The 20,391-nt window shown below is 51.5% G+C and overlaps 8 protein-coding genes across 8 annotated transcripts; 4 read left to right on the top strand and 4 right to left on the bottom strand.

Annotated features, from left to right (window-relative positions):
* Window positions 1–32: 32 nt before the first annotated feature.
* On the bottom strand, window positions 33–1,999 carry MRS44_016755 (uncharacterized protein; the record flags this gene model as incomplete). Its single annotated transcript, XM_065618164.1, has 2 exons — window positions 33–767; window positions 824–1,999. 2 exons carry the CDS (start codon window positions 1,997–1,999, stop codon window positions 33–35), a joined length of 1,911 nt encoding a protein of 636 aa, XP_065474236.1.
* A 1,129-nt stretch (window positions 2,000–3,128) lies between these two features.
* MRS44_016754 (uncharacterized protein) lies at window positions 3,129–3,956 on the top strand (the record flags this gene model as incomplete). Its single annotated transcript, XM_046276651.2, has 1 exon — window positions 3,129–3,956. One exon carries the CDS (start codon window positions 3,129–3,131, stop codon window positions 3,954–3,956), a length of 828 nt encoding a protein of 275 aa, XP_046130652.2.
* A 998-nt stretch (window positions 3,957–4,954) lies between these two features.
* On the top strand, window positions 4,955–7,630 carry MRS44_016753 (uncharacterized protein; the record flags this gene model as incomplete). Its single annotated transcript, XM_046284145.2, has 4 exons — window positions 4,955–5,008; window positions 5,064–5,135; window positions 5,188–6,220; window positions 6,267–7,630. 4 exons carry the CDS (start codon window positions 4,955–4,957, stop codon window positions 7,628–7,630), a joined length of 2,523 nt encoding a protein of 840 aa, XP_046130653.2.
* Window positions 7,631–8,289: 659 nt separating this feature from the next.
* MRS44_016752 (uncharacterized protein) lies at window positions 8,290–9,330 on the bottom strand (the record flags this gene model as incomplete). The annotated part of the gene is made up of 2 exons (XM_046278653.2): window positions 8,290–8,999; window positions 9,051–9,330. 2 exons carry the CDS (start codon window positions 9,328–9,330, stop codon window positions 8,290–8,292), a joined length of 990 nt encoding a protein of 329 aa, XP_046130654.2.
* Window positions 9,331–9,401: 71 nt separating this feature from the next.
* MRS44_016751 (uncharacterized protein) lies at window positions 9,402–10,176 on the bottom strand (the record flags this gene model as incomplete). Its single annotated transcript, XM_065618163.1, has 2 exons — window positions 9,402–9,745; window positions 9,792–10,176. The coding sequence occupies 2 exons, from the start codon at window positions 10,174–10,176 to the stop codon at window positions 9,402–9,404; spliced, it is 729 nt and encodes a 242-aa protein (XP_065474235.1).
* Window positions 10,177–10,640: 464 nt separating this feature from the next.
* Window positions 10,641–12,295, top strand: MRS44_016750 (uncharacterized protein; the record flags this gene model as incomplete). The annotated part of the gene is made up of 2 exons (XM_046271064.1): window positions 10,641–11,153; window positions 11,210–12,295. The coding sequence occupies 2 exons, from the start codon at window positions 10,641–10,643 to the stop codon at window positions 12,293–12,295; spliced, it is 1,599 nt and encodes a 532-aa protein (XP_046130655.1).
* Window positions 12,296–14,053: 1,758 nt separating this feature from the next.
* Window positions 14,054–17,455, bottom strand: MRS44_016749 (uncharacterized protein; the record flags this gene model as incomplete). The annotated part of the gene is made up of 2 exons (XM_046276652.2): window positions 14,054–14,417; window positions 14,754–17,455. 2 exons carry the CDS (start codon window positions 17,453–17,455, stop codon window positions 14,054–14,056), a joined length of 3,066 nt encoding a protein of 1,021 aa, XP_046130656.2.
* An 880-nt stretch (window positions 17,456–18,335) lies between these two features.
* On the top strand, window positions 18,336–20,282 carry MRS44_016748 (uncharacterized protein; the record flags this gene model as incomplete). Its single annotated transcript, XM_046276653.2, has 1 exon — window positions 18,336–20,282. The coding sequence occupies one exon, from the start codon at window positions 18,336–18,338 to the stop codon at window positions 20,280–20,282; it is 1,947 nt and encodes a 648-aa protein (XP_046130657.1).
* Between the last annotated feature and the right edge of the window lie 109 nt (window positions 20,283–20,391).

Below are 20,391 nucleotides of genomic sequence, written 5' to 3'. Positions count from 1 at the left end.
AAAGAGGCTAGAAGAGTGAAAAAGGTCGTGCCTTAGGCAGAGGCGACGCACTGGGAGTACCAAGGGTTCTGCTCCTTGCAGGTGTAGCCAGAGACGCAGGTGGTGGCGCCGGTCCAGCCCTGGCCACCGCATCGCTGGTAGGCACCAGCAGCAGAGGAAGAGTCGGAACCGCTGGAAGGCTGAGCAGAGGGCTGAGCAGCGGAGGGCTTGGCCGAAGGCTGGGATCCGGAGCCGGCGGTGGTGGCAGGCTTGGCACTAGTGGGCTGCGCGTCCTCAGGGTCAGCCTCACACTCCTCCTCCTCGTCTTCAGTTGCAACGGGGGTGTTCACCTCAGTAGTGGCGGGCTTGTTGGAGGGAACAGCAGCGGCCTGGGAAGAGGAAGCCTTGGGGACCTCGGCGGCGGCGGAAGAAGGCGACTGAGCGGCGACGGAAGAGGGCTTGATCGACTGGACAACGGTGGTCTGGGGCTTGCTGGCGGCAACGCTGGTCTGGGCACCGGCGGAAGCGGACTTGGAGGCAACGGGAGAAGCGCTGGCGGCCTTGCTGGGGGAGGCGGAACCGGAACCGGAGCTGGCTTCCTTGCCGCCCTCGAAGGTAGTGCCGATGGGACCGAACTTGATGTTGGAGAAGCTGACCTTGGAGTTGGGAGCCTCGGCTTCGACCTCCTTAGGGACACCAGAGTCAGTAGAGCAGGTTCCGCGCTTGGCACCAGCACCAGTAGCATCAACGGGGTAGGTCGAGTCGAGCCAGAGAAGGTTGGCCTTGTGCTGTTGAATAGTTAGCATCACTTTGCGTCAGACAGTGTATCTCTATGAAAACTCACGTCGTCCCACAGACTCATGGTCAGGACCATGGGGGCAGCAAGAGCATCGCTCATCTGGGAGAAGCCACCCTTGGCAACAAAGTCATCATCATCGCCAAAGGCCTTCTTCTGGGCAGAGCAGAACTCCTCAGTGACCGAGTTGCCAGCGTTGTTGGCGACCTTGGACTCGGGGTTGCCAATGACCTTGCCGTTCTGGACGTAGAAGCGCTTAATCTCGGAGAGACCACCACTGCTTCCCTTGATGAACTGAGTGACAACAGTGACCTTCTTGGTGGTGTCGACGGTGAACTCGGAGCCGGGTCCGTAGAATGTCTCGTTGCCCTGGCGGAAGGGGTTGAAGTCACAACCATCGGGGTCGCAGGTGCCGGCGTAGCGGGTCTTGGAGTAAGTTCCGCCACAGTTGTCGCCCTCGCATGTGTGGTAGGTGAGGGTCTTGCAAGGGTGAGGAGTATAGGCAGTAGAGATGTCGTTGGCCTCCCAGATATCCATCTCAGGGCAGCAGGCACCGAGGTTGCCGGTTCCTGAGTTGGGGTCGGTCTCGGAGGGGGTCCAGTTCTCGACGTTGGCCTCGCCGTTGATGAACTTGACATCGCGGGCACACTGAGCATCACAGTAGCCAGTGCCGTACTTGGCGCCAGCCTTGTTGCCGTCGCTCTTAGCCTTGCCACCGTCCTCATCCATGGAGACAAAGTACAGGGCACCGTTAACACCACAGCTGAGCTGAGAGACGTCGGCATCAAAGGTAAACTCGTTGCCGAGCAGAGAGAACATCTGGTAGGTCTCATCGTCCTCCATGAGATACAGGCGGCTGCCCACGTTGGTAGCGTAAGCGCCCTTGGTGACGAAGCTCAGGCTAAGCTGGTCACCGCTGGTAGTCACACCATAGGTGGAAGCATAGTCGGCGCCGTCAACGCAGCACTTCTCTGCGCAAGTCTTGCCGTCGGGGCAGATGGAGGTATCCCACTTGTTACCGGTGTAGCAGTTGGTGCTACCCTCGACGGTGTGAGTCCATCGCCAGTTGGCGTCGACGACGACCGAGCCGGAAACCTCGGTGCAGCCGCTCTCGGTACACTTGGACCAGGTCAGGGGTGGGTGAGTCTCTTGAGTCGAGGTGCAGGCCTGCTGCGCGCGAACACTGGCGATCAACGCCGTAGCGAGCGAGATAGCGCGGTACATTTTGAAGGAGTGTAAAGGGTTGGAAGTGTTAGAAAGGAATGTAAAAGGTAGGTAAAAGAAAGAAGGTAAGGAACGAAAGCGCCAGGCTTGTGGTCCAAATGAAGGTGAGATCCGTGATGTGATGATGAGGAATAGATGCCATCTGGAGGCGAAGTATAGAACTTATATAGCCTCACTCTAATCTGTGAACCACTTGAGCGGGTTTCGGATTCCCCATTGTATCTCGCTCATATTCCCACACTCCTCGGTAAGCGGCCCGAAATTTTGGGATCATCAGCCTGGATCCCATACCTGTATCTTACCACGGAAGTATTCCAGCAACCGGAGCCTCGCTCAGGGACTCACAAATGGGCTCAGAAGTGGCGTGGACACTGCAATCTGCTGAGCGAACCTCACGATTCCGGTGAGGGGGGCCAGCCCTTCATAGTTCCAGAGGTTCTCGATCTTGGGACCCTGATTAATTACTCCGTGGCGCACTCGACAAGATTTCGAGAGCTATCAGAGCGTGGAATGGGTGGATAGTGAGCCCAATGTCGCCTGTTTGTGATGATATTGAGCATGGTCTGTGGTGAGCGCTGTCGCAGGGGAAGGCTCTGATTGGAGGCATTTCTATGCTTGTCGAGATGGTGGGCTGTCAACTTGCAGGGGTTCTCCTGAAACAGGGACCGCTCTGACAGGCCGGGGGTTGTTCCTGCATCGTCTCGTGGTCTGAAGAAGGGATGAATTTTGGTTTAAATGGTGGATGTCGCCCAAGATCAGATTGACAGAGTCTTGACATGAAGGATGCAGAGGTTAGTCAACATGATGGTTACGGAGGAGCATGTTGTTGTTTATGGAGAAACGGCTACTGGTCTTTGAGATGTTACCATTTCTTATCCATCGATGCACAACCAGGCTCTTAATAGTCTGATTGAAAAAACTTGAGACAGTCACTGAAAGCATATTGTTTCCAAGTCTGAATCTAGATAGTTACACATTCCATCATCACCTGACTCTCACAGGATCACGCTGCTGCCTGTTCCGGATTAATTCAAACACCGAAGAGGCGTCACACATTGACCACCAGCCTTTCATTTCCCAGCTGACGCGGCATTTGACTTGAACACTTCTAAAGACAAACTCAGCAAACATGTCGGAAGATAAAGTGCTCAATCAAGAACTCTTTTTCCGTTCGTATAATGAGTCTTCACCAATTACTGTCGTCCTCCTCCACGGCCTCTTTTCTTGCAGCCTCGAGTGGGAACACGTCGTGCCTCATCTGAAAGACTATCATGTCATAGTCCCCGACCTCCCCAAGCATTCCCAGTCACGAAATATTGGCCCATTCTCACTTGGCTTGGCTGCGGACAGTGTCGCAAATCTCATCAAGAATCATGCACACGATGAAAAAGCCCATGTCGTCGGCCTATCGCTAGGCGGCTTTGTCACCATGGAACTCATCCACCGCCATCCAACCCTTGTCAACTCTGCCTTTGTTACCGGATCGGCACCCTTTTTGCCTTGGCAGGTCTGGGCGGCAAAGCGACCGAGCTTGCTACACTATGGCCTCTCGTTTGTGCACTCCACGGGACTCTACGCGTTTATGGTGTGGAAAGCCGGCCTCAAGAGCCATGGAGAGTTGTCAAAGGAGATTGTTGCCAACAACGACTGGAACTTGGTAAACGACGCTTATGGTGAACTCGCCGATTGGCAACAGGATGCTATTAAGAGAGTTGCTGCGCAAGATAAGCGGATCCTGGTGGCTGGAGGCGATCAAGGTGACAACCTTGAGGGCACAAAAGAATTGGCTCTCGAGCTTCAACGACAAGGACACAAAGAAGGCAAAAAGAGCTGTGCTTATGTGGTCAAGGGCGCCACTCACGCATGGGATTTACAGTTTCCAGAACTTTTTGCTGATGGGATCAAAGCCTGGATTGAAGAAAGGCCTTTGCCTGAGGGTTTTGAGAGTCTGCTATAGGGTTGCTGGAAGAGATCGCCTTGCTGGGCTGGGGCCGTGGAGCAGGACAGGGATTTTGCGAGTGATCGCCGCGCCAAGTTTCGTGTGATAATGAAACATTGACCTGATAAGATAAGATCGTCTGTTTGATCGTCTCATAACTTTCAATCCACTCTCCTATTCATTGCGTTCTTTTAGTTTTCCGGTTAGGTGATATTCGCATTTGCAGCCAGGTCTCGTCCCCATTATACAAAATGGTGTTGCAAGATAAAAGATCAACGATATATGTGCTCGTCGAAAAATAGCCACGATTTATGTAGTCTTATGCATTCTCAAGTCATATTTGAAATGCTCACGGTTTGATAGAAGGTTTTCATGGGCAATACTGACAAGGCAGGGAGGAGGAAAAACCATGAGTCAAGAGACAAATCGAGAGGGGGGTCACGAAAGCTACGCTCAAGGTCGCTTAGATTCGGTACGATAAATACGTATTTGCAAGAGGAAGTGCATGGCTCCCGCGCTATGTACGACCAAGGACCGGCATGGGAGTCGGGCTTGGCAAGCGTCGGTCGGTGCGGGTTAAAATTGCAGTGAAATTTTTGTCCCGAACTTGTCAACAAAAACTGCCAAAAAGCGAATTTTTAACTTCTATAATTAACAAACCCAAAAGGGAAAATCTTAACATAATTAGTGCACTCAAGTAGATGTTATTTTCTAATGTATATACATTAAAGATCATAGTCTTCACCTAATAGAATACTCTGCTATATCGACTCAGAATATTCAGTACGAACTGTGGGTCCTCCAAAGGCGAGTCCTGTTTATTGGCTGGGCTGGTCCAGGTGGGAAGCTAAATTCAGGCTAAATCGGGGTCTCGGGGGATTGGAGAGCGAGCCGCAAGAGGCATGGTTCATGTTTGTATATATGAGTCGACATTATTTCATTAAAGGATATATAATTCGCGTGTTCCGTCAATTCTAGCTCGCTTTCAACCTCGCCTGCAACTACTAGCCATCAACATGGTATCTGTTGATATCGATGCCACCTTGGCCAACCTGTCTCTTGAAGAAAAGGTTGACCTCTTGCTAGTTATGGTGCCTTTCAGCTCAGGACTAACACGGGAACCAGATTTCATTACTAGCCGGTGGTGATGTATGGTTGACTGTACCAATTCCTGACAAAGGAATCCCATGTGTCAAGGTACTTGAAAGTCTCCTCGAATATCCAAGTCCTCCTGCCTGATTCTCCACAGACAACCGATGGTCCAAACGGTGCCCGGGGCAGCAAAATCAAGGATGGCAAGAGTGCAGCCTGCTTTCCCGCTGCTTGCAGTGTGGCCTCGACATTTGACGTCGATATTGCTCGTCGCATTGGCGTAGCCCTCGGCGAGGAAACACTAACGAAGGGGGCTCGTTGCCTGCTAGCTCCGACAGTTTGCATTCATCGACACCCCCTTGGCGGTCGCAACTTTGAGAGCTTCTCCGAGGATCCCTTCCTCACCGGTCAGATGGGCATCGCCAACGTCATTGGTCTGCAATCCACTGGTGTGTCCGCCACTGTCAAGCACTTTGCCGTGAATGAGCAAGAAACGAAGCGCCTCAACGTCAACGCCGTCGTCGCTGAACGGCCCCTTCGCGAGATATACCTCAAGCCATTCGAGCTCATCGTCAAGAACGCCAACCCATGGGCTATCATGACGGCATACAACAAGATCAACGGCCACCACGCCGATTCCAACGAGTACTTGCTGAAGAAAGTTCTCCGCGGTGATTGGGGCTGGACTGATGGCTTGGTCATGAGTGACTGGGGCGGCGTTAATTCTACGGCCGAGTCCATCAACGCTGGCGTGGATCTTGAGATGCCGGGGCCCGCGCGTTGGAGAAAACCAGAAGTGGTGATTGAAGCTGTTAAGCAGGGCAAACTGACAGCAGAAACAATTACCGACAGAGCTCGCAATGTGCTTACCTTCCTTCAGCGACTGAATGCCTTCGAAAACCCGATCTGGAGTGATCCAGAGGAACGCGCCATCGTCAACCCCCAACACTCAGCTCTTATCCGTGAAGCCGGAGCCAAAGGCATCGTGCTTCTCAAGAACGAAAATGACTGCTTGCCCTTGACTAAAGAAAAGGTGCAGGGCAAGAGGATCGCTCTCCTTGGCTACGCGAAGGAGTGCCTGGCTCACGGCGGCGGGAGCGCGTCAGTCAAGCCGCATTATAGGGTCACTCCGTGGGACGCCTTCCACGAGGCCTTTAAGGGCCAGGACGTGGAGTTTGTTTATTCGAAAGGTATTAAATCGCGGCCAGGTCTCAGTACTTGTTTTGACATAGCTAGGTGCACATACGTTCCGTCAACTGCCACTTCTCGTCGACCAAATTCTCGATCTTGAGGGGAACCCGGGCTTCACTTACAACATCTATGAACCTGGCAACTCGACACCCACCAAGGCAATTCACGGCTATGACAAGTCTGAGATGTCGCTCTTGGATGGACACATTCTCCACAACGTCGAGATAGATCTCATCGGCATATTCCACCCGCCCGAGTCCACCAGCTACTACCTCACTCTATCTAGCCTGGGCCCATCTCAATTGTTTATCAACGACGGGCTTATACTGGAGCAAAAGGCCAACTGTCCAGACGCAATGGGCTTCCTGTTTGGAGGGGTCCCTGTCCCTAAAGTCTGCGTCCCCATGGAAGCGGGCAAGGAGTACACAATCCGAGTTCATGCTTCACCGCCTGTCCCTGATGGAGACAAGGACCTTGGCTTTCTGGAAGGTCAGGTAGGAGTGCGCTTAGGCTACATGTCCTCAACGGAGCATGATGCCGATATCTTGTCCGAAGCTGTCGACCTTGCCAAATCAAGCGACTACTCCATCATCTTCACCGGAAACGACCCGGCATGGGAGACAGAGGGCCAAGACCAAGCAAGCTTCCATCTGCCAAAGGATGGCAGCCAAGACCGCCTTGTCTCCGCTATCGCAGCTGTATGCTCGAACACAATCGTTGTGAACAGCACCGGCGTCGCAGTGGCTTTTCCCTGGCTGCACCAAGTCCAAGGCCTCGTTCAGACGTGGTTCCCGGGTCAAGAAGCCGGAAACTCCATCGTCGACGTGCTGACAGGTGTGCAAAACCCCGAAGGCCATCTGACGTGTACGTTCCCAAAGAGACTTCATGACTGCCCTGCGTACGGCAACTTTCCCGGAGAAAAGCACAGCACCCACGGCCTGGAGGTCAGGTACGAGGAGGGCGTGTTTGTGGGATATCGACACTTTGATCGGCTGCCAGCTGATGCAGTCAATTTTCCGTTTGGCTTTGGCTTATCTTACACGACCTTTGGCTTTGAGGGGTTTACTGTGAGCAAGGAATTGGAAGACGCCTTTTTAGTTCAGCTCAGGGTACGAAACACCGGGGCTGTCAAGGGTGCGACGGCGGTGCAGATTTATGTTGGCAGCAAGAACCCGTCTCCCAGCGACCCTATAAAGGTTCTTGTTGGCCTAAAGAAGGTGACATTGGAGCCAGGATCGTCTACTATGGTCGGAATTCTTGTTCAGGTGCGCGACTTTGCCTTCTGGAATGAAGACACTCCTGGATGGGTTGTTGAGGCTGGGGAGTACGAATTCAGCGTCGGCAGATCGTCCGCAGAGCTTGTGGCAAAGTCCGTGGTTCAGCTTGACCACAAGACCTTTGCATCTTGAGACTTTTAGTAAAATGTTTTCATTCATCTTTGTATATAGGAGAAGGGTTGTTCGAGGTCATAATGCTCATAAAGACTGCATTCTTTGAGCTAGCACGAGGTTCTTCCGCTCGATTCACAGAAAATTTAAAAATCTCTGTCATCAAAGAAGCTTACAAAGCGTCCGAGAATGGGATGATGGGAACCATGCCTGCTGACTTTGCCAAGCACAAGCGGTCGCGAGGAGTCGTCCCAGGCACAGTCCACCCTCGCATTTTGATACGATTAATCGTATTCACGACTTGTTGGATCATGGACCCACTAAACTCGGTGCAATTCAAGCCGAGGCCAGGTCCTCCACACCATGATGAGCCTCACATTTGGAGCAGACATGTACTTGGCGCTCCAACTGAGCTGATACGGTCTTGATTATCATTGCCCAATAAAACACAATGCCATGTAGCGTCGAGTATGGATCCAAGTCGCCGAAATAAAGTTCTCTAATGATCATCTTATCTGTCTACCTTCACATACATATGGGAATACAAGTGCCAAAAAACTCTATAGAATTGAACTACATCCCAGCTTATCCCCCCTAAGTGCTAACCCCGAAGACGCTCAGCATCCTTCAGCCATCACACGAATTCAGTCACAGTCCACAAGTCGAGATAGCCGACATTATTAAACAGTCTCGATGACATCCTCGGTCGGGCCTGATTTGGCGTTCATATGAGCAGTAGCGGTGACGTTGACATGATCTCCATCGAAGATCTGACTGACTTCCTCAAGAGTTCGACCAGCAGTCTCGGGGAACAAGAAATAAACAAGAACCAGCCAGACGCAGAGCATAACGATCCAAACAATGTAGTACTTCCACTCGAGAGCTTCCATGGCAACAGGGTTGGCAAAGCCGTTGAAGAGACCAGCTCCATAGGTGAAGATCTGTTCAATGGTATAGCCCTTGGCACGGAGCGTGTAAGGCATGATCTCGAGGATATATGTGGGGAGGACCGGGCCGATACTTAGGTTGTAGAAGAGCTGGAAGACGAAAATCATGGCGACAACGCCGATGCCTAGGCTGCCGTCCTCAAAGTTGCGCTGCTGGTTGATGGATGAGAGAACAGTCCAGATTAGGTAGGCAGATGCCATGCCAGCGAAGCCTGCCAGCAGAATAGTCCTGCGTCCAAAGCGTAGGATGCCTGTAGCGCCTATGATAGCGATACCATAGCAGAAGATGGTGAGACCGCCATTGATTAAGTTCTGGCGCTCGGGATCCTCAATGCCGATGCTTCTAAGGACGATGACCAGGTAGAAGGAGACGAGACCGTTACCGGACCACTGAGCAGAGAGACCCAGAATGATGGCAATGGCGAGACGCCAGCGGTTTCCCTCTGATGCTTGTGTTAGCATGCGAGTTGCATAAAGTAAACTCTGGCACTTACTGGTCGAGAAAAAGTCGAGGTATGACTTTGTGTTCTGAAGCTTCTCAAGCTCAATAGCCGCTTCAATCTCGGCCATTTCATATCGCACAAGTGGCGAAACGTCCGCATCTGTATTCTCACCAGCATGGTAGCGGTTTAGAACCTTTCTCGCCTCTTCCAGCTTGCCGTGGCTCACTAGCCATCGGGGCGATTCAGGCACCAAGTAGATGAAGCAGCCTTGGTACAGCGAAGGAATGCACTGCAGCAGAGAGGGAATCTTCCAGCTCCAGCTGTTGTTCATTTTGAAAGTGCCGTAAGTACTCCAAGCTGCAACAATTGCTCCAAGGAACTAGAGATGGCTATTAGTGCCATTCACTCTTGAAGGGGGATGTGACATGCCCAGGTCGTAGAAGCAAACGAAGTGATGAAGGGTCGATGCGTAGGATAAGACAGCTCTGCCATGAGCGGGTTGGCGGCAACTCCCACCATTCCAGTGCCAAAGCCCACGAAAAAGCGGCCGGCCAGGAAAAGGTCGAGGTTGGTGGCGGCTGTCTGTAGAGCTGTCCCCAAAATGGCAAGCAACGAGCCGACAAACACAGGAAGCCGGCGGCCAAAGCGATCAGCGACGTATGGAACGATTGGCAAGCATACAACGGCGCCAATGATCTGCATGGTGTTGAGGACACCGAGGCGAGCCCCGGTAGGGTTGTCAAAGTCTGCGAATGTCAGCTTCATCGGCGATACACCACGATTTGAACTCACCAGAGATCCAAACTGGAACAGATTGAAGCCCATTCATCATGCTTGAGTCGAATCCAATTAGGTATCCCGTCATCATTGGCACCGAAAGCAAAAGGTTGAGCTTGACCAGGTGTGGTGTCTTCCACCATGGCTGTGTTCGTTGCGGCAGAACACTGCTCAAGTCGGTATAATGGGTCGTTCCTCCCACATTTTCAGATGCAGAAGCAAGCTTGGGTGCCATCTTGAACTGAGGGAGATGCGCTTGCTCAGTACCGTTGTCGAAATGGTCAGTTGATGAAACTGGAACCTCTGATGAGACAATAGGGAAATACTGGGCCAAGAGGCAGCCAGATGCTTTATAGAAGAGCAGCTGTGCATTTTGAAGTCTTTCTAGCGCCTCTAACATGTTTATATCCAAGGTAACGAGATCCAGTCTCGTTCTCTGATACCCCGAACCATTTACTAACACTTCATAACGGGAGCATGGTATCCATGCCATCAACCGACTTCTAGCTCGAGCCTAAGTCCCAACAACACCCTCCACATGACTCCATCACGTTAGAGTCGTGTGCTTTGACAGTGGCGAGCTTGTTCGGGTGGAGTGGAAAGATGGGGTAGTACGTGGATCTGCGTCATGACCCCATGGGGGTTCGGGGTTGGTGTCGACCGAATTAAACGTATTCAATACGGAAAATCGACATTAGCCTAAATGGTGGTAGTCATTTGGTGGAGGCGTACGCTCAGCACTTGGTTCGATGCAGGCACAAAACCCGTCACGCCGTTCGTTATCCAGAGGTCGAGATTCTTCACTCACAGTTTTACCCATTCAGCCCCAGTCCAGACCCCTTGCGCACAATTTCTTCTCCAATCATGGCCAATGAGATGTCCCCCCCTTTTGTCAACCCCATTCTCTGGGAAGACTTGCCAGATATGGAAGTCATCCGCGTTGACGACGTCTACTACATGAGCGCGTCGTCTTTTCACTTTTCGCCTGGTGCACCACTTCTACGTTCATACAATCTTGTAGACTGGGAGTACATTGGCCACTCGGTCCCAGACCTGGCTGCGTTTAGCCCTAAGTTCCGCCTCGATGGCAAGAATGCTCTCGGCTACATCAAGGGTGTCTGGGCGTCGACTCTCAAATACAGAAAGAGTAACGGCTTGTTTTACTGGTACGGCGCCATTCAGGGAACCAATGAGACCTTCATCTACACGGCCAAGAACCCCGAGGGCCCATGGACCGCGCATCCTCCCATTGAGCACTACTACTATGACTGCGGTGTGCTTATTGATGAAGATGACTCTTTTTACATGGCCTACGGAACAAAGACGATTCACGTTACCAAGCTGTCCGCTGACGGGCTCAAGCAAGTTTCGACTCAAGTAAGTGCTAAACTTGCGTGTTCTGAAGAAATAGACGTTGACTCGCATGATTCCAGCCAGTACACGAGTCAGAGCATTTTCTCGAAGGCGCTCGAATGTACAACATCAAGGGCAAGTACTACATCTGGCTGACAAAGCCTTGGGCTGGACAATACGTGCTCAAGTCCGACAATGGACCCCTCGGGCCATACGAGTGCCGCAACGTCATAGGCAGCATTCGCGCCCCAGTTCCAGGCGCCGGACCACCACACCAAGGAGGTTTGGTAGAGACGGCAGACGGCAAGTGGTACTACATGGCATTTATCGATGCTTTCCCCGCTGGCCGCATCCCCGTTTTGGCACCTGTCGAGTTCGACAGTGAGGGTTGGCCAAGTATTGTGGCCGATTATCCTGACGACTGTGGTCAATGGCGGGTTGAATACCCTCCTGCTGTCGAGAACTGCCGCGCCGATAAGCCCAAGACATGCTGGAGAGAGCACTCCTTCAACGACGACGGGCTGGAGCATTGCTGGGAATGGAATCAAAGCCCTGACAATTCCAAGTGGAGCATCCAAGGCAATCAGCTAGTCCTCGAAACTGCCGCAGTGACCGACTGCCTCTATCTGGCGCCCAACACACTCACCCATCGGACCCTGGGACCAAGCAGTACGGCTACCTTTTGTGTGAACTGGGCCAAGCTCAAGGATGGAGATAGAGCTGGTGCGTCAATCTTCCGCGACCACAGTGCTTACATCGGCATTCACAAGGACGGCGGCAACGCCAAGTTGGTGTACGTTGACGACCTGACACTTGGGCCTGTCGGAAACTTGGCCAACTGGCTGGACGGCCGACCAGTCGCAGGGGACTGGGGCGTTACCTCAAAGGGTTCTGTCAAGGCAGAGGCACCATTGACGCAGCAACGACTGTGGTTGCGAATCCACGTCAACGTCGCAGCTGCATGCGCTGACGGATATGAGAAGGAGCCCAGAGAAGCGACATTCGAGTACAGTGTCGACGGCTCCACCTTTGAGCGCTTTGGTCCTGTTTTTACGCTCGTCAATGCGGGTGATGGCTGGATTGGCTACCGGTTTGGAGTGTTTAATTTTGCAACGAAAGCTTTGGGAGGGCAGCTGGTGGTGGAATCATGCACAATTGAGAAATGATCGGCTGCATATAAATGCACTTGTGCTATACAAACAGATGAAATAACAAGAGTGCATTCCATTCAATCTCACGGCCTGGAGTCATTGAGCAGTGTCCTATCAAAATTATGGTTGAGGAGTAGAGGGCACATGTCTCAAGGAGGAGGGCTTTGCTGCAGCGACTGATCCATTTCTAGGCCTTTTTCAGAGGGATTTTTGCATGATTCAGCCTCCCATAGGCTTTCTCTGTCTTTATCTAATTTGGGCATATTTCCAATACTGGCTCAAGACTCACCTGCAGTGCTGGACCTCTCTCGCCGCAATGGAGGAGCAAGGCCTCCGGAGATACGCGTATTCAATGAGTGGGTCCAAAAAGAGCGTCCAGGCTCCACTTTGAGCGCCACCTGGCGGGAGCTAAATGAGATTGACCAATGATAGCGCTTTAGTACCGTTTTCTGACGGTAACTGACGTTAGTCCCAGGCAAACGTTAGCCTCTGATTAGGCCGGTACGTACCATAAAATATACGGACCGTTAGCTGAGGATTTACCCTAAAGTCAAAACCGAGGATTGCGAGAATAAGAAATGCGAGGCAATGGGTTCACATTGAGTCTGGGAAGTATTAAACATACTCTTATAGAGTTATATGAACTTTTGGGCCTACCTGAGAGCGTGTGCTATTGAATGCCGTCCCTGCTAAGCCGTCAACGCCCTTCTTGGTGAGCTGAGCGTATTCATGAGCCGAGAGCCAAGAGAACAACTCTTAAGAACAAATGTAGATTAGCAAAACTTTTTGGATGAGAGGATATTCGGCTTGACATACATTTATTGATGTAGTCATTATTTGGGATCGCACAGTCTTCATTCTAATGCACAGTGATCTTACCCAACGAACGAGTCTTAGTCTGCCCCGCCCTGGTGAAAGAAAGAGAGCGCATCGCCAGCTAACTCATGCTTGGCCAATCTCAGTATGACTTAGAAACTGTGTCACTAGCTCCGATAACTCCAGGACCAATTAAGGTTCTGATTCGTTGTGGCTGGCCGGGGCACTCAGTTGTGGACTGACACCAGGGGCAGGTGACGCCCTCTAACTACGGATGTAAGTATCCAAGAACCGCAATGGCATCCATGGATGCGGAGGGTCTGCGGAGATTGAGCATACTAGAGAGCCTGTAAAGCACCCGAGCCTTGGTTTCATATAGTGAAGGCCTGTTGCTCTTGTGCTTGTGTTTCTGTTCGCTACTTGGTGGTAACTAGGGTAAATTATTCATTGAGCTTGGCGTTAGCATTTCCATGGCATCCGACTGAATCGCATCTCACATTAGCCGCAATGGCGCTGCACTAGGGATACTGGCATTGGAGCGCAAGAAACCTCATCTACCCGCCACAGGTTCCTAGACCATGGACCTGGTACGCCATGTTTCCGTGACGCGGACTCGGGACAACTTCTACATGGGCAGCATGTCTGTGCTTGCTCCTCCATTGGCTACCATACTCCCAGCCAAGACAGTTTTGGACAGGACCGGCTTAGCCTTTGGCCAAATAGTCGTATTTTGACACGACAAATCGGTTCTTTTGTGCCCGAAAGTCGCCCCATGGGACTCGAGCTAGCGATCAGGGGTTTCCCCACCCCCGGCTGAACGCAAGCAGAATCCTCGTTCGTCTGGCCCAGAGTATACACTACATGTAGGCCTGCGAGTATTCATGCAAATGTCAAGTATGAGATACTACTTAGTACCTGGGGCGTTCAAACTAGTATCCCCCGCTACTAAAACAACTCTCACCTTCGCCGTTGTCCATCCCACCTCACGCCGAGGGGACCATATGTCAAAGTGCTCTTCTCGAGGCGATCCGCCCTGGTCATAGCAACACTGAACCGTACTTCGGCCGACTGGCGTCCACTACCGGCCGCGATGTTCCTCAAGCCGAGGCTAAAATCGAAAAGATGATCGGTTTTGACGCCAGCGAGGATGTGTTTGTCATAATCGAGCATGATAGAGGCCTCTTGGACGTGATTGACTTTTCCCCAAAGAAGACCAATGAGTAGAAGGAGAAGAGATGGAAGGATACTGGCCAGTGGAGGTTCTTGGAGGATTTTAAAGGTGCTCCGCTCTGGATTTGAGATATGGTGCTTTCTGTCGTTCCTATGGGGCGATAGGGTTTCTCCATGAACAGCTCTTAATCTGAATCAATCTATGTTCTTTGGTGTGTTGAATCTTCATAGATACTCTCGGTGAAGTACTATGTTAGACTAGAATAAAAAGATATATTATGCTATGTTGTAAAGGACCAACTATGTTTGGTTTCCGCTACCTGCCACCATGCAGAACATGGTCCTTCGTAAGATACGAGCCCCTTCTCTCGTGCTCTGTGAGAAATTGAAGCAATTCGTCTCCCCTCTGTTTCACGCGGAGAGGCCAATCCTGACTGTTATCCTCATTCAACCACCTTCGCAACTCCTTGATCCCCCCGCGTCGTACCTGACCATGGTCTCAGCCACGTCCATGACTTGGATCAATTCATCGTCCGTCCAAACTTCACGTGTGAGTCCCGACGGGTCCTGCAGCCAGAGCAGCCAGGGCGTGAATACGCTGTCTCCAAGCCGAGGATTGGCCCCGGACCTCAAAAGCAGTGAGACGCCTTCGGGTGAAGGGCGGCTTCTTGTAGCTAGGCGGAATAGTGACTTGAATTCGAGCGACAATAACGGGGGACAGCCGCATGCAGGCATTTTGGAACCGTTGAGCGTCAAAAACTCGGGGTTCCTTATCATGTATTCTCGGGCACCGACGTCAGCAGCTAGGAGGAGAGCCGAGTGCAGATAATTCCTCGTTGTGGTATCCGGCACCGGAGGGCAAGCTTGAGCCAGAAATGAGAGATCCTCATCTTGGAGTTTATCTCTGCAAGCGTTGAGCTCGCTCAGGAAGTGGGGTAACTGCCCAAAGAAGGACATTTGCGACCCGGTGTCGCCCATCTGAACCCAGAAGAGGCCACTGCGGAGAAATTCAGACAGCATTTCCTGAATTATATCAGCAATTATGCTTTCTTCCCGTTTCAGTTGAAAAACGTAAAGAATCATAAGATAAAGGTCTCTCGTCGATAGGTCTGTAGCCACGGTCCGTCCAGGAGAGTCCACCTTCAAGCAATCGCGCTCCCATACCCGCTCATCACTCAAATACTCAAAGACGGTGCGATGCATGAATACGACGTTTCCACCCACGAGTAAACCATCCTCAATTGAAGCCCCTGGGTTGTCAGGATCGACATGGTTCCAATTTGACTGAGTCTCCAGAAGCCCACCACATCGACTGCGTAGCCGCCCTTCAAGTATGGCGCAGAGATCTATCTTGTCCTGCATAGAGAGATCCACGATGCCACTTGCAGAAATTTCCGAGTCGTCAATAAGTGCAAGGGCGAGTGTGTTCATGTATGCGAGGGCCGGGCAATCCGGGTTTCTCGAGGCTCCTTGGCTTTCGTAGCACAGACGCAGCAAGTAAGCCCCCTGGTGTTTATATCGTTGATTGATCTTGGCGAGCATGAGATCAAAGAGATCCTCGAGTTCCGGTGGCAGCTCGTCTACCCTCCTCCGAAGTTCTGGTAACCGATCACAATCTTCGAATCCAGATAGAAGCGATCGACATGCCAGAACGACCCAGAGAAACACGCCAGATGACTTGTTGACCAGGTCTTCCATCATACCCTTTGCTCCCTCACGAGATCGCTTGAGAAGCCGCTTTATGTACTGGTGGCCGCCAATAACATCCTCCACATACGCCCTGATGTCCTTCCGCGTGAGGTCTTGCAGGTGCAGCTTGGGAAGGTTCTCGTATGCAGCCACACAAGCCGGGATAGGCCGGCTCGAGACAAGGACTTTGATGTGAGGGGAGCGACCGAGCTCTTGGATCAGTGAAATGCTTTCCCGAATGTTGCCTTCAAACTCATCAAGCCCGTCTACGAATATGCAAGACTTGTGCATGGTAGGTTCACGGGTGAGGACCCGGAAAGCATACCGAATCTCTGACAGTGATGGCAAACTCGGGTTATTGTCGGTTTCTTTGAGTTCTTTGACCATATCCGGAAGCGCTTGGTGGATGAGAGACGGATTGGGCGCTAATAGTTGGTACAAGAGTGCCCGTGATAGCCCCTCAAAAGACTTTTGCTCCTGGGTGCCGAGATTGAAGAAGAAAAAGTCGACCAGCGTGTATGAGCTTGCGCCAGACCACTCTCGGAGAAGTCTACGGGTGCGCTCTTGCGAATGAAGATACTTCATAAGAGTCGACTTGCCGCTCCCAGCCTTGCCAGATATCCAGTATATGCCATGTTCAGGGTCTTTTCGGAGCCACTGGGATAAATCATCCCAGCGAGCCTCACCTTTGGGCGGATAGAGAGCCCACTGGAGAGTGTCGAGATGCGCATCGGCCACGTCTTCCCTCCTGTCATGGATCTTCCTGAACCAGAGCCGGCTGAGTATCATCTCCTCACAGGTGCGAGATATTTTTCGCTGGGCTGACTCAGAAATGAGTTGGTGTGAGTCTCGGGAGGCTTCAAGCAACAGCTTGAGGTCTGGCAACCCGCGAATAGTCTTGACGTCGTCATCTGCCATGTTCTGGAGGGATGGTTGTCCACGAGTAACAGGCGTGAGCTTATCGAGGCTCGCGATGAAATCTGCCAGATCCCTGACAAGGCCCTCAAACTTTTGCTTGTCACGAACAGCCCAGCGGGCCCTGGTGCGAAAACTTTTGTCGTTTTGCTGCGAGATTCGCTTCTTAAAATCTTCGTATTGGCCGTTGAACACTCTCATACGCCAGGCGCTGATTGAGGGGATGGAGGTGATCTCTGAGACAGGCTCTTGATCGTCCTCCTGGGAGAGACCATACTTGCTTTTCAAAGCGGAAGCATCCGTCAACAAGAGTCGAATGCAGCTTAGGATCTGACCGATGGCTTCCTGGATGTGAACTTGATCGAGACATGGGTCGTAGTCGTATTGGCGCAAGAGGCCGACTCGATCAGTCCACTGGAGGAGAAGAGCCTTCTGTATGTCGAACTTGATCTCCAAGATCTCGTAGTCTCGCCCCAGGCCACGGGAATCGGCCAAGAGACCGAAGAGATCGATGGTGTCCTTGAAAGCGCCGACGAGGCCTGCGACCCCGACGGCCCCGAGTGCGAGTCCTGCAACCTCGGCCATTTGATACCTGTTGTCTAGCTCGCTCCCAGGAAAGTTGGGCGTGGATTGAAATGCTATGGAGCAATGTTCAACTTGAGGCCCAACGCTTACGCAGATTGAGGCGCAAGGCGACAGGCATCCCCTCACGCTGCAAAATTCAATAATAAGTGTGTGGCTTGGACTTCATGCAGGTATTTGAATATCCACCAAAGCAATCATGCAATTTTTTAATCAACGTTATTCTGCAGACATTGTTGGACTCCCTTAGCAAACTCGAGGGAATCCTTGTACGCACCTTGCCTGATAGGACGGCCGTTATTATGAGCTTGGATAAAAATGATGACGAAGAAATTCGAACCGAGCAAGACGGGTTGATTCGTGGTTTAAGTTTATGGGGTCTCATAGGATGAATATTATAACCTGTGGTTATTAGATATCCTGGATCATATAGGATGAGGTGTGTGTTATTGTTCCCTGCCATCCCTGGTTATTTGAGCTGAGGCCTCTAACGTTACAGTATTCCCGTTGTTGAGGGAGGAGTTGGCAGCAGGTTAGTTAGGACCAAGCGAGGCTGGGGTACACCGTACGCGCACGAGTCCCTGTGTACTAAATGTGAATATTTGGTATGTCTGAAACCCGTTTTCTGTAAACGTAGTGACGTATCCAAAAGAGCTATTGGCCACAATGAAAAAACAGCCATCAAAACCCGGAGGTCGTAGTACGATGATTCTCTGTTCAAGGGACCCTGGTACGATGGATCCTTTGGCGGGCCCGATTATGTGGTTTACGTGCATACTGCTGCCTATGATTACCCCCAACAGACAATTGGCGCACCGCAATTACCTCATGCCACCAACTGGACCCTTCTCTTGAAATGACATCGCCTTGTTAAGTCGGCATTATGTTTCTCTACGATCACCTTTCACGGGATGAGTCGGAAGTCAGGCTTGTTCGTTTCCATGAACAGTCTAGCTCTAAACCTGGTCTTTCGCTCGAACTGCGCCATTCCTCCATGAGCGAGACCAGCTATTCGGCTCTATCCTACGTCTGGGGAGACGTCTCAGACACGGTCGAAATCAGCGTCAATGGCTCCTCTCTTAAGATTGGTCGCAATCTCCATGCTGGACTTGAGCAACTGCGAGAAAACGGCATTCACGACTGGCTCTGGATCGACTCAATATGCATTCAGCAGTCTGATCTTGATGAAAAGAGCTATCAAGTTGGCCTAATGCGAGCCATCTTTAGCAATGCAGATCGTGTGTACTCTTGGTTAGGCCCAGGCTCAAATGGGAGTGACGCAGCAATGGCCTTTATCTCTCACATCGGCCCAACAGCCATGAAGTTTGAGGGATTAGATTTGCTGCCCAGGGATGAAAGGGTCATTGCTTACCTCAATAATCCAACTTCCTACAAGGATTCTGCAGGAACTGATGGCAATGTCTTGGGATATGCTCGCCTTTTACACGATATCCTCCACGAGCCAGATCTGCGAGGCAAAGATCATGGTGACGAGGGCCTAGCGACCGGAATCCAGGGTCTGATGGAAAGAGACTACTGGCATCGGATCTGGATCACTCAAGAGGTTGCTCTTGCGAAAGAGGTCGTCATCGTGTGTGGCACCAAAACTATGTCGTTGAGTATTTTTAAAGCGACTCTGAGCGTCATCGATGCTTGCTATGCTCGCTATCGCTTTCACAGCCCCGAAACGAGAGACTTTGGCAGGGGCTTGCACAGTAACTTTTCCTACAATTTGGCTATGGCAACACGTTCTCGGAAGCTTCGTGGGCATCAGATATACCTAGACGACCTCCTCTTTCACCATATGGACCCTCCAGATCGTCCATTTTACTCGGCTACAGACCCTAGAGATATTGTCTTTGGGCTACTGGGCGTCACTACAGACAACGATCGTCTGGGTATTCAGGTAGACTACAGAGCGAGCATGGCTGAAGTGTTTACCGCCACGACGAGAGCTTTTATAGAAAGCGACGGCAGGCACTGGGGATCGTACAAGCTCGACAGCTGCGTTCCAAAAGAGCAGGGTGATGATGGCTTGCCTTCCTGGGTCCCCGACTGGCGAGAGATGGGGAGAAATGGAATCTCGGAAGACTCAATCAACATGTCCATACAATTCGACGCGACTCAAGGAGTTCCAGTGCCTCCTGTTACTCGCACTAGCACCGATGACAGCCTCGGAATTCTTCGCCGCCATGGGTGCCAGGTTGATATCGTTACGGAAGTCATGCAGCCACACAAAGAGACTGGTGGAAGGGAACGCGCAGCTATTGATCTCGCAAATTCGGTTTCTCGACTAAAGTCGATTTGCGATTTCATGAATCTTGGAACTGAAATCGGCCCTGGAGAGGACTACATATGGCGAGTTCTTCTGGCGCCTCATTGGTACAGGAGAATAAACGCCTCCATGAGAAAAGACATTGCAACCTTGGTCCGACAGATTATGCGCCGAAGTCCCATTGACACCGATAAGTTGACTTCAGAACAGACAAACTTTATCCATGATCTACGAGATTTCTGGAACAAGCCCCCTGAGATCGATGACGTTTCAGCCCAGCTTGCTAATGCTCGAAAGAGACTCCAAGAGCACGAGAGACTTTTCAACTACCATAGGACTCTCTTCAAGACACCCAAGACCATGCTTGGGCTCGGATACAAGATGGTTCGACCTGGTGATTTGGTTACTTTGCTCTGGGGAGTGAAGTCGCCAATCATCTTACGACCGCGGGAGGGTGGAGGGTTTACTTATGTGGGAGATGCGTACATCGATGGGATTATGCATGGAGAGTTTCTAAAAACCCAGCCTGTTGACGAGGAATTTGAGATTTATTGAGCATCGGGATGGACGGTTTCTAATTATACGCCGGCCCGTGACTAGTATATGTTGGTAGAAGATCATCGCCTAAGACTGGGCAGAGTCAAGAAAGTCTTTTCGTTTTCTA

Source organism: Fusarium solani (genome assembly GCF_023522795.1).
Source record: "Fusarium solani strain SB1 chromosome Unknown bctg00000012, whole genome shotgun sequence".
NCBI classification, from domain to species: Eukaryota; Fungi; Ascomycota; class Sordariomycetes; order Hypocreales; family Nectriaceae; genus Fusarium; species Fusarium solani.
Note: the sequence above shows the minus strand (reverse complement) of the source record. Positions and strands in the feature narration are given on the sequence as shown.